General features: G+C 60.8%; 1 protein-coding gene across 1 annotated transcript in view; it reads right to left on the reverse strand.

The window, feature by feature from the left end:
* Positions 1-597: 597 nt before the first annotated feature.
* Positions 598-17,239, reverse strand: part of Casz1 (castor zinc finger 1) — a 54,627-nt gene continuing 37,985 nt past the window's right edge. Inside the window, exons 8-19 of the mRNA XM_042695696.1 lie at positions 16,896-17,068; positions 15,305-16,158; positions 12,770-12,905; positions 12,454-12,517; positions 11,105-11,259; positions 10,862-10,984; positions 9,467-9,805; positions 7,860-8,058; positions 6,609-6,780; positions 4,528-4,679; positions 4,255-4,396; positions 598-1,766 (exon numbers count right to left, since the gene is read on the reverse strand). Of these exons, the coding sequence (XP_042551630.1) occupies positions 598-1,766; positions 4,255-4,396; positions 4,528-4,679; positions 6,609-6,780; positions 7,860-8,058; positions 9,467-9,805; positions 10,862-10,984; positions 11,105-11,259; positions 12,454-12,517; positions 12,770-12,905; positions 15,305-16,158; positions 16,896-17,068 (3,678 nt within the window). The remainder of the gene's footprint in view (positions 1,767-4,254; positions 4,397-4,527; positions 4,680-6,608; positions 6,781-7,859; positions 8,059-9,466; positions 9,806-10,861; positions 10,985-11,104; positions 11,260-12,453; positions 12,518-12,769; positions 12,906-15,304; positions 16,159-16,895; positions 17,069-17,239) is intronic.

Raw genomic sequence — 17,239 nt, forward strand, 5'->3', positions numbered from 1 at the left:
ATAGCCTTTACAGGAAAAATACTGTACACCTTTCTTGTGGTTCCCCCCCCCCATTCTGAATATTTAAAGCCAAAGCCAGTCACATCCTTCTCGCTCGCCCCACGGGGGGAGGCCGAGACCCCGGCTCCCCGCACCCCACGGGCTGCGCCTCATTTCATTTTACCGCGGGCGGGCCGCAGCCGGCGGGGAGGGGGTTAATTCCATGAGATTTCCTCGACGTCCCTGTCCGTGTCACCCGTGCTGCCCGCCCTCTGTCCCGCCCGCCCCGAGCGGGGGGGGGGGGGGCGGTGGTGTCTTAGCTGCACTGAGGGGAACCCCAGCGGCGGGGACCCCGCGGCGGAGGCCCGGGCCGGCTCCGAGCCCCGCTTCCGGCCGCCGAGAGCACCTGCTGATTCCCTGAAGACCCCCGGCTTCAGCGGACGGTGGGCAGCCGCGTCCTGGGGCGCTGCGCTGCGTTCCGGCGGGGGGCGAGAGGGCGCGGGCGGCCCGGAGCACCAGGGGGGGTCCCCGCCTCGGTCCTGAGACGGACTCGGGGTCCGGAAGCACCGGCGGGGCGGTCCTTGGGGCCGAGGTGGCGGCGGCGGCGGGCGCGGGCGGCTACGGCGACGACGCGGCGGCGGGCGCGGGGCCGGGGCCGCCCAGGGCCGCCAGCGCCGGGGTCCGCGCGCCCGCCTCGCCCGCCACGGCCACGGCCACGGCCGCCGCCTCGGGCAGCGACTCCTCCGAGTCGGTGCGCAGGTCCTCGTCGTCGTCGTCGTCCTCCTCCTCCTCGTCGTCGTCCTCGTCGTCGTCTTCGTCGTCGTCGTCATCCTCGGCCTCCTCCTCGGGCAGCTCCAGCTCGTCCAGATCGTCGTCATCCTGCGAGGACTCGCCGCCCGTGGCCGGGGCCGTGGCGGGGGCGGCGGCGGGGCCGTCGCGGGGCGGGCCGGGAACGGGGCCGGACGGGCCGGGGTCCCCCGCGGCGGCCGCGGCGGCGGCGTCGCCCAGCGCCAGGCCCAGGCCGGCGGCCGCCGTCTGCAGGAAGAGCAGCGAGGCCCCGGGCTCGGGCCGCGGGAGCGCGCCGTCCGGGCCGGCGGGCGCGGGCGCGTGCTCGGCGCTGGCGGCGGCGGCGGCGGCGGGCGGCTCCCCGCGCTCCTGCTTCTCGTGCTTGCGCTTGTGCGAGTCCATCTGCGACATGCCCACCACGGTGTGGCGGCAGCCCGGGTGCGTGCAGTGGAAGTGCGAGCACTTGAGCTTGTACTTGCAGTCGGGCACCGCGCAGTCGGCGCTCGAGCTGAACTGGCGGAAGCCGGCGGCGCTGATCACGTCCTGCTTGCCGTGGTGCTTGCGGTGCGCCGTCACCTTGGTGCTGTCGGTGCAGCGGAAGCGGCAGCGCAGGCAGTGGAAGTGCGTGCTGCGGCCCGAGAACGGGCAGTCGGCGAAGTGGCAGCTGAGCGACGCCTTGAAGCGCTTGAAGTCGTCCAGCACCAGGTTGTCCACGCGGTCGTGGTGCTGCGCGTGCTTGTACATGTGCGTGCGCCCGCAGAACTTGTAGCCGCAGTTCTCGCGCGTGCAGTGGTAGTGCGTGACCTTGAGCGAGAACTGGCACGCCGCGTCCTTGCAGTCCTCGTAGAGGTCGAAGCGCCGGAAGCCCTCCAGCATCATGCCCTCGTCCAGCATCTTGCGCGACGACGCCGTCTTCCGCCGCTTGCCGAAGGGGGACATGTCCTCGATGATCCAGAACCGCTTCTTGGCCCCCGAGGCCGCGGGCATGGAGATGGTGTTCCCTGGGGGAGGGGGGGCGCGGGTCAGCGTGGAAGGGAAGCCGGGGAGGGGGGCAGGGTCGCCGCTGCGGGACCATCCCGCGGCTCCCCCTGACCTGCAGGCCTCACACACACACACCACCTCCCCACGGAACAGCGGGGCCCCGGGCTCCCCTTCCTCCCCCAGCCCGCGGGGGGTGGGGGAGATCCTGGGTGTCCCCGCGTGGCAGGCCGAGTGGCCCCACCGGGACGGGTGGCCGCTTCCGGGCCAGTTTGGGTGGGAAGCGAGGACGCGTCCCGGTGCTAATTGAAGCTGAAGGGGGAATCTAGGTCGGCAGAGTGCAATTACCCAAGTTGGACGGCGGCCAGGGCACCCTCGCAAGCCTGCCTCTAATGAGGGCCAGGCGGCTCCTTTCCCACTGGTCGGCCTGTCCCTGGTCGCCCGCCCGTCTGTGCAGGGGACCTGTCTCCTCCCCGTGGGGGTGCCCAGCGCCCCAGGGCCACGTGGAGCTGTACCTCCCTGGCCAGAGGAGCACTACAGCCTGGCTACCAGAAGCTTCCTTATGGTCTCGGGGGAGTTCCTGCCTCTAGTGGGCCCAAGGAGCCTCAGGAAGCTACACACCACAATGATGCGCTCCCTCCCTGGCTTCTTGGACCAGGACTGCAACTGGGGACAGGGTCCCTGTTGGCCACGAAGGCAACCCTGGCCCCGGCCCGCCAACCAAGACCGCAGCGGCTTCTCTACTCCTTCCTGGGAGGCACCTGCAGTGGCTGCAGCGGCGGGGGAGGGGCAGGGGCGTGGCCAAGCCCACGCTGCCTGGGCACTAGGGGTGAGGCAGTGGGTCCCAGCATTCCCTAGCCTGCTCTGCTCCTCAGGAGCCAGCCCAGCCCTGGCCATCGTGGTGGGGGCCATCTCTAGGTTTCTCCATGTGGCTGGCCAGCTCGGCCTCCCTGAGCCGGACTGGAACACATGGCCCCCACTCTGACCTCTCAGTGACTAACTGCCCCATGACTGCGGCAAACTCAGACAGCCGTCCCTGCAGATGAAGTGGGGTGGGGCAGGGCCTGTGGATGGGGGAAATTCCACAGGAGTGGGGGGCCTCTGCTCAACACCCTAACCCTCTCCGTGCAGTGCTTGTGCCCAGTGAGAATGAATGGTGAGGGAAGAGGGGTGACAGCTACACCCCAGGGACAGGGCAGTCAGTCCTGGTGGGGCTCTGGACATCGGGGGTGGGGCAGGGGCAACCACTGCGTACGCCACGGAGATCTGCCTTCCCTCCTCAGGCCAGTAAATGGCAGGACCCTCCGAAGGTGGGCAGGGCTCAGATGGGCTCTGTGAGCAGCGGGCACAGGCTCTGCCCTAGCCAAGGAGGGTGGGATCCCCCACGGGGCAGCCAGCAGGAACCTGGCAAGAAGGCAAACCGCAGATGCCATGCTGGCACCTGAGCAGCAGCCCTTGGGACAGGGAGCGGGCTCTGGTGCCCAGTGCATGGCTGTTGTTACAGGTGAGGGGTGGCTCTGTCCTTGGCTCTGCTAGCCACAGAAAAGGGGGCGGTTAGAGAGGTCCTATGCCACGGCCCCAAGGATCCCCTGGGGCAGCAGACCCAGGGGAGACCCTGCGTGAGCACACTCTGTATGCGTTACCTGCGGCATCCTGAACTAGGGGGACGTCACTTTTGACTGGAGTTGGAGTGGCAGTGGCGGGCGGGAAGCTGGGCGGGCTGCTGATGGGGTGGGCCAGGCCCCGGCTGGCTCCGAGAGTGGCACTGAGCAGAGAGTATGAGAGACAGGACGGAGAGAGGAGGCATGGGAGGGGGGGGAGGGGCGGCCGGATCACAGCCGGTGGGAAGGATGGAGTCAGGGGGGGCTGCAGAGCCCCGCAGGCAGCCTGGGCAGCCTCGTCACCAGCAGCAGCAGGAGGAGGAAGAGGAGGAGGAGGAGGCGCCGGGCAGCCTGGAGAGGGTGGAGAAAAGCAGAAAAAAAAAAAAAGGAAACCAAAAACAAAGAAGAAACAAACACAAAGAACCAAAATGAGAAACCTGATGGCAGAAACTAGTATGATATGAAAATATGTGGACAGATGAGTAGAGAGAGGTGCCACGAAGAAGAGGGAGGAGGGGCCTGGCCGGAGGACAGAGGCCAGCAGGGGCGATGTGGGCAGAGGTCCTGGTGGCCGGCCAGGTGTGCTGGCCTAGCGGGCAGAAGCCTCCGGGCCCAGGCTGGGCTGGAGGCCAGATGGAGGCTGGAAGCAGGACCGATACAGGAGGGCTGAGCCTCTGCACCTGGCCCAGCAGCAGGGGCTGCACTGTGTTTTCTCTGTAGCTCTGAGAAGCCAGGCCCAGGATCCTCACCAGGAAACCGAAGCGAGGGGCGGAGCCCTGGGGAAGTGGCTATAGCAGGAAGTGGCCTCAATGACCCACGTCCCACGGACCAGCAGCCTATCTTGGAGGTCACTGATGGACCGTGAACTCTCGTCCCAGGTGCATTCCGCAGAGCTGGGCCTGCCGCTCACCTGCCGCCGTGCTCTCGTTGCCGACTGGGGTGCTGGAGCAGCTGCGGTCCATGGTGGAGGACTCTGAGGACGCGGCGCCCGGGCTGCAGCCCGTGTAATCCATGCCCTCGTCTGTCTCCACATCCATCAGGCTTGGGGGACCCTGAAAGGAAGTGGGAGTCCCTGAGGTGTCAGCTGTCACTTTGGGCAGCAAGCCCTGCACATGTGAGCAGAGCTTGGGCGGTGCTGTGCACCCTAGGTGGGCAGGACTTCCGGCCTGCTCTGAGTTCTCACCTGGGAGGGAGGCACGCGATCGAAGTTCTTCCCCAGCATCCTCCGCATGTGCTTCCGGGCATGGGAGGTCATCTGGTGCTTGAGGAGGAAGGAGAACTGGCAGCCTTCCCGGATGCAGTGGAAGTGGCTGTTCACCTGGTTGTACTTGCAGCCTGTAGACACAGCCCCCCTGGCATGAGTCCTCAGCCAGCCAGTGCTCATACCACCCCCTGGGCACTGGGCACTGTCCTAGGCACAGGGGAAGTGTGGCCCACAGACACCTGGACTGCAATTTGGAAAAAGGGAATGTTCTCCGAAGATGCATTTGTGTGTGTGTGTATACTGGGGCTTGAAGTCAGCACCCAGTGGCTGGGTGCTCTCACTTAGCTTTTTTGCCCAAAGCTGGTACTCTACCACCTGAGCCCCAGTTCCACTTCTGGCTTTTTGCTGGCTCCTTGGGATAGTCTCACAGGCTTTCCTGTCTGGGCTGGCTTTGAACCACAACCTTCAGATCTCATTTCCTGAGTAGCTAAGATAGGTGCATTCTTAGGAGAAAATCTTGTACCTGGACCAGTCCCTCAGGAAGTCCACAGCTACCTGGCTGTCCAAACCTGGGCCTTCCTTCTGGCCTAGCCCAGAGGCATGCAGCAGGCTGGCCCTCATCCTGCATCCTATACACAACTCTAGGCCAAGGGACCATCATAGACCCTGTCCACCAGCAAGCCACCTCCATCTGCCTTCACCTCCTCCGGGGCACTCGGGATGCTGTCTGTGCCCTGGACCTTGCTTAGATGGTTGGCTGGCTTCTGCCCTGACCCCACCCCCACCCACCTCTGCTTTGCTTTGGGCTGAGAACAAACAGAGCAGCTAAGGGCAGGTGAGGGCCTGCCCGTTGCCAGGGCACCAAGCTGGCCAGGTGTCTCATGTCATCCCCCAGCTTTGTTTGGCCCCAGCTACCACCAAAAATACCAAAAGTTGAGTAAATAATGGGAACTCCAGAATCCCCTGCCAGCTGTAAACTGAGCCCTGGAGCAGCAGAGGCCGGGGGTGTTGACACTGGTTGCTGTGGCTGCCAGTCCTCTCCCGGCCGCGGGTCCTTTTGGAACTATTACTCGAAGGAAAGCTTTGTTTCCTTTCTTGTCCTGCAGTCGTCTTGGAGAAAAGCCACCCTCTGCCTATGGAAGCGCCAGCGTGCCTCAGGCACTGCCGCCACCACCACCACCACGGCCAGCACAGGGCCAGAGGCCTGGTCTGGACGCAGTGGATGCCTGCCACTGCCCTGCCTGACAGCTTCCAGTTGAGTTCTCGGGAGATTCCTGTCCCATCTAGGCAGGCCCACAAACACGTGGCTCCGTTCTGAGGCCCAGGGACAGCTCTGCCTCTGCCTGCTGGCCCTCTGGGCACCCCCAGCAGTTCAGGCCACGGGGTTGGCAGGAGGCTCTGTTCCCCAGGGGACCTTGGCTCTCAGCAGCTGCCATGCTCAGAGGTCTTGGTGGCTGCTTCTTCCCACACCCCTGGTCATCTCCTCCCTGTGTCTCCCATCGCCAGGGCTCCTGCTGAGCCCAAAATGTCCATGATGAGCCTGACTGCCAGCGCCAAGCCAGCTCCCAGCACAGCCCACCACCACCCCAGCAGTGACACTTGCTCTAATGGTCAGATGAACAAATGAATGAGTACACTGTGGCTCCGTTCAGACAGAACCTCAAGTTAACGCTGTGGAAAGACATCCCAGGACAGGGAAACTCTGGGACTCTGAAGAGCTGAGCTGCATGGCCTTTGAGAAGGAAAGGAAACTGACAAAAGTGCAGCTCTGCATCCAGCAGTGGGGTCCCGGGGCATTGTCTGGGGGTAGCGGAGGGGGGAGACCACCTTTTTCCCAGGCTGTTTACCCAAACAGCCACTTTGCCATCTGTGGCATCTTTGTGGCATCTGCTGCATGAGAGGCATGTGGGGGGGGGTACCTGGATTTCAGATCTAACTCCTCAGCACTTTTGGGGATAGGGCTTGAAAGTGAATTGGCCCAAGCCACCCAGTCCCCAGAGGCCAGAGCCACAGTCCTGACACCTGCTAGAAGCCCCCGTCTCAGCCCTAGCTTCAGGTACCTAGTCTGCCGCACTCCTCACGCTTGGTGAAGTATTTGAATCCATTGGCCGCCCGCCGCTCTGCCTTCTCATGCTTCTTTATGTGCCACGGCAGTTTGGTAGTGATGTTGGTCACAAAGTAGCAGCCAGTTCGGAGACAGTGGTAGTGCCCGCGCATCCGGAACTCACAGTGCTGCGTGAGAAGACCAGGGTCAGGACAGGCAGGGACTGCTGGGGCCTTTGCATGTGGGTTCTTCATGCTCATGTCCAGAAAACACAGTCACATGGAGATCTCTCACAGGGTAAAACGCTGTGTGTCCCTTGGGTCATTCCACTAAAGTAGTCCACCTGGCAATCCTGCAATCCCTAATCAGAGAATGCCACACCCAGAGCAGACATCATTCATTTACCTTACTACTCTCTCCTTTATGATCTAGGTAGACATTATGAATCTATCCCAGCACTCCTCCATATGCCGAGACTCAGGCAGACATCACTAATCTTGTCTAGCTGGCTTTCCTGGATGCTCAGCTGTCGGGAGACATCAGTAATTGATCTCTAGCAGTTTTTCCTGCAGACCCAGACCACAGACCCAATGCCTCAGGCAGTCCCTGACACTCTTGAGGGTAGGCTATTTTTTTTTTTTTTTTTTTTGGTCTGTCATGAAGCTTGAACTCTGGGCCTGGGCGCTGTCCCTTAGCTCCTCAGCTCAAGGTGAGTGAGCACTCTACCACTTAAGCCACAAGAGCCACTTCCGGTCTTCAGGTGGTTAACTGGAGATAAGAGTCTTACAGACTTTCCTGCCTGGGCTGGCTTTGAACTGTGATCCTCAGATCTCAGCCTCCTGACTAGCTAGGATTACAGGTGTGAGCCACCAGCACCCAGCGAGGGTAGGTTCTAAATTGAATCTGATCTGCCCTTTCTTGGCCTGGATGGTACTCTTTATCTACTGAATGAGTCTATTTTAAAATTCTAGGACTCCAGAGAAAGGGAAAAAGCTAATTCAAGGATGGGCAAGAATGAAGTCAAGTGCAGTGTCTGCATAGCATTTAGTTACCCCTGGGAGTTAGGTCTGAAATGACAGACCTCACTAATTTAGCACCAATCTGGACCTTGGCCTGGGCCTTCAGGGGCCTCGGGGCAGGCAGCGTCCTTTCAGAGTCTGGTGAGGGCCAACTTAAAAAGGGTGTGAAAGGCAGAGTGTTTGCCAGAAGTTCATTCTGGGCCCTGGGCCTCCCCTGCCCCAGGGCTGGCCTGCCCGCCGGCACTGACCTGGTTGGGACAGAGACACTGCAGGGAGTAGTAAGCAAACTGGTCTCGAACGTTCACCAGGCTGTTGTTGGGGTTGATGTGGTCCAGGCAGTGGGACTCGGCCTTGCCGGAGGTTTTGCAGACGTACTTGCAGTTCCCGAAGAGACAGTGGAAGTGGAACTTGTTGGCGTACTTGCAGTCGGTGGTGAGGCAAGGATCGCTAGAAGGAAACCACAGCCCAGAAGGTCATTGGCATCCCAAGCCCTCCCCCCTTGTCCTGACTACTTGTGTTGGGGTTCATTCCTCAGTCACCACAGATGCTGGTGCAATCCAGAGGAATGCCCTCCTGCGCAACAGGATGATTCAGCCAAAGACTACAGATCCCAGCATGCATCCCTCCCTCCTTTTAGGAGTTCTGCCTGGTACACTCGGGATGGCAATATGCGGGGCGCCTAGAGCATTGCATGCCGGGACATGTAGTTTCCAATGCCACATCTTGGGATTATAGATAAGGATGGCTGCAATCACTTCTTGGATATGAAAATAAGGGATGGTGCTGCCAGCCAGTCCTGGCAGGATACCAGTGAGGGCCTAGCTGGCATGGCCTGGCACTGCCTTGGATGTGGCTGACTGACAGATGGGTGGGCAGCGCTACCGGGAAGCTTGGCTACCAAGGAGCTTCAGCAAGTGGGAACATGTGCCCGCTGTCAGGTCCTGAGGCTCACAGCTGTTGGGGCTCCCCAAGGTCAGCTGGGGCCTGCAGTGCCCACCCATTCGGGGAACCCACAAGCAGAGGAGCGGAAGGAGCTGGTGGGGGCTGGGGGCAGGCTGGGCCAAGCTCCTGCGCTGGCCTGTCCATGAAGGCAGAGGGCCAGCAGGCAGCCCAGCCCTGGCCCAGTTGCCGCCCGGGCTGCCGGAGGGGGTGGGGCGCCAGCCTCTGGCTCTGGTTGGCATCACTGTGGTCCCAAAGAGTTGGATCCGCAGTGGGAACATGGACCAGATCTGGAAAACTACAGTGGCTGCCGCTTGGGGAAGGAGGAGGGAGGAGGGGGAGGGCCGGAGAGGAGCACCCCAGCCCCAGGTGCTCAGAGAGGGAGGACAGCTGCTACTCAGGCGGTATAAATAATTCAATTTATTACTTTTATTGAGAACAGGAAGCCGCACACATTACGATACAAAGTCACCGTTCTCGTCGCAAGGCGCCACCACCATCGAGTGAGGAAGACCCCTCCCGCCGGGGGCTCAGACCCCCGTGCAGGCGGCTGTGGGCCTGGGGGGCCCGGCCCCGCCCCATCCATGGCTTCTATGCCTACTCAGCCTGGGCATACCCACAGGGGCCAGCCAAGTGGCCCCCTCCCCTTATCCGAACCCCCCTCTCCCTGCCCACCGCAGCCAGTCCCTGAGGGATCCCCAAAGCCTCCCGCTGCCCTCCCCCCACTACCGCTCAGGAACAGGCTGAGAGGCTCGGGCGGCAGCTTCTTTGGCTAGAAGGACGTGGCCTTGACTGCCAGGTCCCAGAGGCTGGGAAGAGCCAGCCTATCTGTGCAGGGTGAGGAGCGGGGCCTCCTCGCCGCCCCGCTACACCCCTCCCGACGCAGGGACAGGCGGCAGCTCAGGGAGGGACTCACTTGTCCTGGAACTGCAGGAACCCGGGTTTGACCTGGGGCTTGGCGCTCTCTAGAGACGTCGTCGCCAGGGGTGAAGCGGGCAGGTGAGGCACTGACGCGGGGATCTGAGGCATCTGGGGTATGGTGGAAGCCAGCTGCTTCCAGGCGAGCAGGGTAGGGGTGGAGGGCACCGAGGCGGGGCTGGGAGAGGGCCCCTCCAGGGAGGACCCCGGGCCTGTGGTGCCAGGGGGCGCCGGAGGGGACGAGGGGGCCAAGGGCAGTTTGGTCTCGGCGGCAGAGGCTGGGAAGGAGGCCTCCGTGGGTCCTTTGGCTGCTCCTCCATCTGTCCGGAAGTGGAAGCTGGGAGCGGAACAGGAGGGCGGCTCAGGTGCGAAGTGGATCAGCTCCTACCCAGCTGCACACGGGCTCATATAGAGGGGAGGTGCCTTGTACGGTCCTAAGCTCGGGCTAGAGCGTCCCTTCCTCATTCCTGCACGGACTCTGGAGTTCTCCCCTGACCCCACCAGGACAGATGGACATGAGGACAGATGGCTGTGGACACCAGTTCTAAACTTGGGTCTTGGCTGGGTCCTGACCCCATCTTCCTACTGTGAGCTGCTTCTGCCCTGAGCCCTCCCTGTCTCTAGGGAGTGTGTGAGCAGGCCCTGTCTTATGAGGTTTCCTTCTTTCTAGAACCTTCTCTGAGGTTTCTAGCTAGGACTCGGTACTCAACAGGCTTTTTTTTTGGGGGGGGGTCCAGTCGTGGGGCCTGAACTCTGGGCCTGGGCGCTGTCCCTCAGCTCTTCAGCTCAAGGCTAGCGCTCTACCACTTGAGCCACAGCGCCACTTCCAGCTTTTTTCTTATGTGGTGGTGAGGAATCGAACCCAGGGCCCCAGGCATGCAAGGCAAGCGCTCTACCACTGAGCCACTTTCCCAGCCCCTCAACAGGCTTTTTTTTGTATGTGTTCTGGCAGCTGGGGAGAAAAGCTTAAGAGAGTAATGATCTGTTTTCAATGTTTACAAGTTCTGAGTTCAATTACAAGCAGCATCTGGGCTTGCCACGACCTCTACTTGACTTGCAAATTCGCTGCATTATTTTGAGGTCAAAGGGAATCTAAAGATGTCATAGCACAGTTGGAAAGGCCGTCACCCCGGGTCCGAGCCGAGTCTGCGCCGAGCTTCTCCAGCTGGGCATCTGTGGCAGAGCTGCTAGTCCAACCTGGTCTGGCGCTCAGGGCCTTCAGACAGGGCATGCGCAGGGGTGGAGCTGTTCACAGAGGAAGCGGGGCCTAACCTCCCTGGGCAGCACTTCTGACAGGCCAGGTTCTGCTTAAGGAGCCGCTAGAGGCTTGCACCTGCCAGGGGCCAGGCAGGAAGGGGGCTTTGTGTCGGGGTCCCTGGGACCCCTCACTCACTTTGCATGTTTGATGGCCCCATCCAGGGTGCTGAAGAGCGCGCCACACTCCTCCACCACGCAGTGGAAATGGGCCTTGTGGAGGAAGTCACACTGGGCATCGCAGAAGTCCTTGGTGCCAAACCTAGCAGAGGAGCCATCAGTTACCGAAGAGCTTGGGGGGGAGGGCAGCTGGGCAAGCAGGTGCCAGCCACCAAGGCAATGGGCGTGTCCCCCTGCCCCCCGCCCGCCCCAGACCCCTCACCTTCGGAGGTACATCTTCCAGGGCTCAGAGAGCTTGTCCTGAACCAGCGTCTTCACCGCCTTGCCCAGGAAGGGTGAGGGCTCGGCAGCGGGGCTCCCCTCCGCTTCCACCTTGATGTTCAACAGGCTGCCGAGGCCGGGGTTGGCCTGAGACATCTGTGGGGACAGAGGCTGTGACTGCCTGCTCTGAGCCGCCTGGCTTTGCCTGCGGGAGACTCCTGGTCTCCCCATCTCCCCAGGAGACGCAGGGCCTCCCGGGGCGGGGGCGGAGTGCGGGGACTCCGCAGCAGCCCAGATGCGAGATCCATCCGTCAAGCAGCAGCCGCCACTCTGGGCACACCGCGACCCATCTCTCCCCAGACTTTGCGGCTCCCTGGTTATTTTCCTGCCAGAAGGTTTTCAAAAGACGTGTAGGAGGAGGGGGGGGAGGGGGAGGAGGAGGGAAGGGGGAACCCCTATGAATTCCTTGAGAACAAGAGAAGGCATACAAAGGAGGAGCAGGAAGGGAAGGGAAGAGGAGGAGGGCAAGACGGTGGCTGTGGGGGAGGAGTGGGGGGTGGCACCCGGGCTCCTCAGGAAGGAATGAGAGTATGCCAGGGGCAGAGAATGGGGGGGGGGAAGGATGGCAAACAGCAAGCAGCAGAGGGCAGGCGCAGGGCCCGGGCCGCAGGAGCTGCTTCCAGGCTGAGCCCGGCTAGGCCCCACCCAGCCCGAGTCCAGCCCAGGCCCAGCTCCTCTTCAACGCAGTCACTTGTGTCGAGTAACCAAATTAATCTTGCTGCAGTCAAATTTATCATGTGAAGGGGAAAAATATATTTGAGATGATGTATAATTTACAAAGACCCTGCATTATTTAAAATAAATATTCTGGAGCAACCTCTCTGGAAGGCATCCGGGACCATTACTCAATCTGAAAAGTGGGAATTGATGCTTTTCACCCACTTTGGGGAACTCTCCCCCTCCCTCCCACCCCCCCATCCTTCCTAAACAAACAAAAAGTATATATATATATATGTGTACATATATAAATAAAATAAATAAGTAACAGGAATAACTAAGGGTGAGAAAAGTTAGAGGGTTCTAGAAAAGCTTTTGGAGTCCTCCATCTGAAGGGAGAAAAAAAAAAAGGTGTCAGAGGCTGGAATATATTTCTTCAGCCAGTTCATTAAATTAATTTGTAAGCAGTGGCTCTGAAATTATATTCGATGAAAAATGGCCTCAAAATTTAAATGGTACAAACTCATCTTATTAGAGGGAAAACATTAAAAAACAAACACATCCCCCACCCCCCAGCACAGCTTTAATTTCTCTGGGTGGGGGACGGGGAGGCGTGTGATGGATGGTTCTTACCTTATTCATAAGCGAGGATAAAAGAGATGAATTTGCCGGGACTGCGTGGCCATTTGATTCATTACTAGAACACACAAACCAAGGGACTCAGCTCAGACATCTGCGGGCCTGGGCCCCGAGACGCACCCCTCCCCGCCAGTCCCAGCTCTGGCTCTGACCCTGCCTGCTGCAGCTGCCTGACCAGGAGGGGTGCACCCTGAGTGGGAAGGAGGGACCAGGCCTCGCCAGGGTCCAGCCTGGATGGTGCCATGGCGGGGCCTCCTCTCTGGGGCCTCCTCTCCGAGGCCCGTCTGACTCTGCAGCAGCCTCTCCTCACCTGGGCTCCTTCACAGTCAGGTCTAGACTGCGATCTTGGGAGACTTCGTGGGGGCCTGGGGTGCCAGCGCTCTCACCGGGCTCCTGCTTCACCTGGGCCTGGGGGAACCTGGCCGGGGTGACCTGCTGCCCGCTTCCTGCAGGGGAGGGAAGATGGGGTTCAGAGGAGCTCAGGGTTCTCATGGGCATAAACTCTTCCCCCCCCCCACCTCCATCCCATGGAAGGGAGGGCGGTGGCTGGGTGGGCAGGGGCTCGGGGGAGGCCCAGGCCGCTGGTCAGCGATTCTCCCCACTGACGTGATCGTTTGCGACGCTTTCTCCTGTGTGGCAATTCTTTAAGTGATAATTATTGCAAAATTATGTCAAAGTTGTCCTGGCTTGGGGCCTCCCGGAGGAGGAGGGCGGGAGGCTGGGGAGGGGGCTGGGGCGGGGGGCGAGGACCCTTCATTTTCTCCACCAACTGTCACAGTCGATTTGTGGGGCTGCCGTGTAAGCTTTTATTAAAGACTCTGTTAATGCTGAGGGAAAGTGGCAGATCTGGACTGGGAGCGGCCCCTCCGTGGTCCCTGGCCCGCTGTTGCCCGGGCGACGGCCCTGCCTGCACTGAGCATGCCCGGGGAGGGTATCTGCTGTGTCAGGACTCTTGGGGCTGATGGCCAATCAGGGTGCTTCAAACTGTGTGACCTCGGGGGCAAGCCGTCCGGGGGAAGGGGCTCGGGGCTGCCCGGGTGACCTGGCTGGGTCTGGCGGGAAGCTGGGCAGGCGGAGGCTGCAGGAGGCTGGGCAGAGCAGGGAGGAAGAAGTTGCTGACAGGAAGGTGTCCACCAAGCCTTGTTCCACAATCCCCAAGTGACTGAAATATTAATTTGCCCCAAGGCGCTACAGCTGAGCGGGCTGCTCCACAGACAGAAAGTGGCGTTTTATTAAAAATAAAGGAAAATGGTTTCCCTCCCGCTTTGACCTTTCTTGGTGAGAAAGGAGATTTTTCCCCCCCTTTAAGGAAAAAGAGAGCAGTTGACAGTCTGGTAGCTGAGCTCAGGGTGGCCCCGTTCCACAGGCCCCTGCCACCACTGGAGGGGCGTGGCCAGGGCAGGCCTCGCCACTATCACGTGAGGCGTGGAAAGTGCTACGTGGCATCGGGCACCTCTCCGAGCATCCCACTGGATACGCACGTCTCCGAAGGTCCCCAGGGAAGCGGGGCCAGCACCCCGGTGGGGGTGCACGCGGAGCCCCGGTCCCCCATAGCCATGCTACCGAGGACAGTCAGCCTCACCACCACGCAGGGCCTTCGCTCTGTCCTGTGGCCTGTGCCCTCAGCACCCGGTTCAGTGTCAGCCCCCAGCAAGCACCCAGCAAGCTGCTCTCCGTAAGCACCCATGATTGTTAAATGAATGAATGGATGGATGGAGTGGCGTGAGCCACATCCCAGGCGTGAGCTGAACTCTTTTCGAGGACTCGGATAACATGAATGACTCTTTGTAGGAAACAGAGGGAGAGGAGTGGGGAAACGGGAAAAGAAAAAAGAAAGGGAGGAAGGGATGTAGGAAGGAAGGGTTAGGAGAGCTGCCCTCACAGTGGCCAGCGAGGCCACCAGCGCTGAGCCCGTGGCTCTGGCCGCGCCGTCAGAGGGGGCAGCCGCTGGGCAGGTGTGGATACTTGATTAGCAGCTGCAAGCAGGCCTCTGCACCACGCCAGCCACTTCAGCAAGCCACAGCTGCACATGACTACCATGCTGAACAGCGCTGAAAAGGTCCTACCAGCCAAGTGCTGGTGGCTTACGCCTGTAATCCTAGCTGCTCAGGAGGCTGAGATTTGAGGCTTGCAGTTCAAAGCCAGTCTGAGTGGAAAAAGCTGCGAGACTCTATCTCCAATTAACTAGCAAAAACAAAAAATTGGGAAGTGGAATTGGAACAGCGCCAGCCCGAGCAAAGGAGCTCAGAAGCAGCATCCACACTATGAGTTTAAGTCCCAATACTTGCAGGCATGTGAGTGCACATGTGTACACACACACACACACACACACACACACACACACACACACACACACACACATTCTACTGGGGAGAAGCTGGGCAGCATCCCTCGGCCTGGAAGAGCTGCCCAGTGTCCAGATGTCAGGGCACTCACTCTGCCACTAGGCTAGACTCCTCCCTCTCCAGGTCAGCTGGAGAAGACCCGAGGGAAGAAGGTTCTAGAACAGCTCTCCTGGGGCTCATCAGTGACATGAGTGTTGGGCAGACAGGACGCTACCAGGACACAGAGGTACCCAGGGGGCAGGACCAGTGCCCTGTTCCACAGATGGAGAAGCAGAGGAATGAGCTTGCTGGGCACTTGGCCAGAACGAAGGGCCCCAAAGAGGAAACAAACAGAATGGAGACAGAGACCAGGCAAAGAGGGGGTACTGGTGAGCAGAGACTAGGGGGCAGGGACCAGGCATCCACTCTTCCCAGCCCCGCCCTGTCCTGCTGGACCTGAGCACAGGAGCCCGCTGGATGCAGAAGGCACTTCCTTCCTGGGCGAGGCCCCGCCTGCTCACCTGGGTCAAAGGTGGCAGAGGGCTTGAGGGCAGCCGCAGCTAGTCTGGCCATCATGGGTGAGATGAGGCCTTTGCTTGCAGAAATCCTCTCCATGATGGAGGCGGGGGGCACCGGGACAGAGGTGGCAGCCACAGGGGCCGAGTCTCCAGCTCCTGAGGCCACCAGCGCTGGCGGATCAGGAGTGGCTGAGGCTGGTGCCCCGGAGGACATGGCACCCAGCAGACCGGGGGCACCCACAGGCAGCGTGGTGCTCCCGCGGCCAGGTAGGAGGGAGAAGTAGGGCGCGGTGGTGGGCAGGCCTGAGTTGGAGAGGGCCAGTGCCAGGGGGATGGAGGCAGGCAGGCCCTGGGGCAGCAGCCCGGCGATCTTGCTGTTAGGCGGCTTGGTGGTGCTGGGCACGGCCTCTGGGGTGGCGGTGGTGGTGGCGGCGGCGGCGGCCAGCGACGCGGAGGACTGCTGGCTGGTGGGGGAGGCGCTCAGGCTGGAGTTCTTGCTGCTCAGGGCCGAGAAGTCGACGAGGTCGTCGTTGCTGGACTCCTCGTGCTCCGTGTCCTTGGCGCCCAGCAGCGAGGCCGGCAGCCCCAGCGTGCCCGAGGAGCGGATGTGCCGGCGCTCGTGCTTGCGCTTGTGCGAGGTCATCTGGCTGGTGGAGGTGAAGGTGAAGCCGCAGCCGGCGCGGATGCAGTGGAAGTGGTTGGTGGCCTTGCTGTACACGCAGCCCTCGTACTTGCACTCCTCGTACTTGTAGAACTTCTTGAAGCCGTCCTTGGCGTAGGCGTCGTCCTTGATGTGGTAACTCTTGTGCTTCTCGATGTCACACTTGTTCTTGAAGGTGAACGTGCAGCCGGGGCGCCTGGATGAAACATTGGGGGCCTGACCCAGGGTCTCACAGGACTTGGAGGAAGCCCTGCCCACTAAATTCCTGGGCGGAGCCAGTGCTGGTGGCTCACGCCTATAATCCTAGCTACTCGGGAACCTGAGATCTGAGGATTTCAGATGGGAAGAAAACTCTGTGAGGCACTCTCTCTCTCTCTCTTTCTTGGTCATGGGGCCTGAACTCTGGGCCTGGGCACTGTCCCTTAGCTCTTCAGCTTAAGGCTAGCGCTCTACCACTTGAGCCACAGCGCCACTTCTGGCTTTTTCTGCTTATGTGGTGCTGAGGAATCGAACCCAGAGCCTCATGCGTGGAGACAAACACTGTACCACTAAGCCACCTTCCCAGCCCTCTGTAAGGCTCTTTTATTACCGATGAACCACCACAAAGTTGAAAGTGGAACTGTAGCTCAAGTGGTAGAACACCAGTCTTGATTGCAAATGCTAAGAGACAGCATCCGGACCCTGAGTTCAAGCCCCAGTACCGGCACACACACACACACACACACACACACACACACACACACACACACACACACACACACACACACACACCCTGGGAAGAACAGATGGAAGACCCAGGCTGCATACCAAGACCGCTTAGCCATTCCTGATCTTTGCCCTTTTTCCCTGGGAGGGGCTGGACCCTGGCTGTCCTGTGGGTGAGCCTCCCTGCCACCTCCCCAGCTGGGGCAGCGGCGTGGGCTGGCCTTTCACCTGCAGTGGAAGTGCGTGGTTTTCTGTCCATAGAACTGGCAGTCGGCAGTGCCGCAGTCCTCAGTGGCTCGGAAGCGCTGGAAGCCGTCGTTGATGAGCTGCGTGTTCTTCTTGTGGAAGTTCTCGTGGGTCATGACGTCGGAGGTGCTCGTGTAGACCTTGTTGCAGCCCACCTAGGCAGGCCAGAACGGCCGTCAGGGGATGGGAGCCAAGCCTGGCCCTCCTGGACCAAGGCCAGTGCGGCTGGGTGTGGCTGGGGACCGTGGGGGCCACTGCTTGGGTGGACTGAGGGGGGGGGCGCGTGAACCCTGGCGCTCACCTTTAATTCAGGGGTTTGCTTGGTG

Source organism: Dipodomys spectabilis, unplaced genomic scaffold (assembly GCF_019054845.1).
Source record: "Dipodomys spectabilis isolate Male_0828 unplaced genomic scaffold, ASM1905484v1 ptg000188l, whole genome shotgun sequence".
Classification (NCBI taxonomy): domain Eukaryota; kingdom Metazoa; phylum Chordata; class Mammalia; order Rodentia; family Heteromyidae; genus Dipodomys; species Dipodomys spectabilis.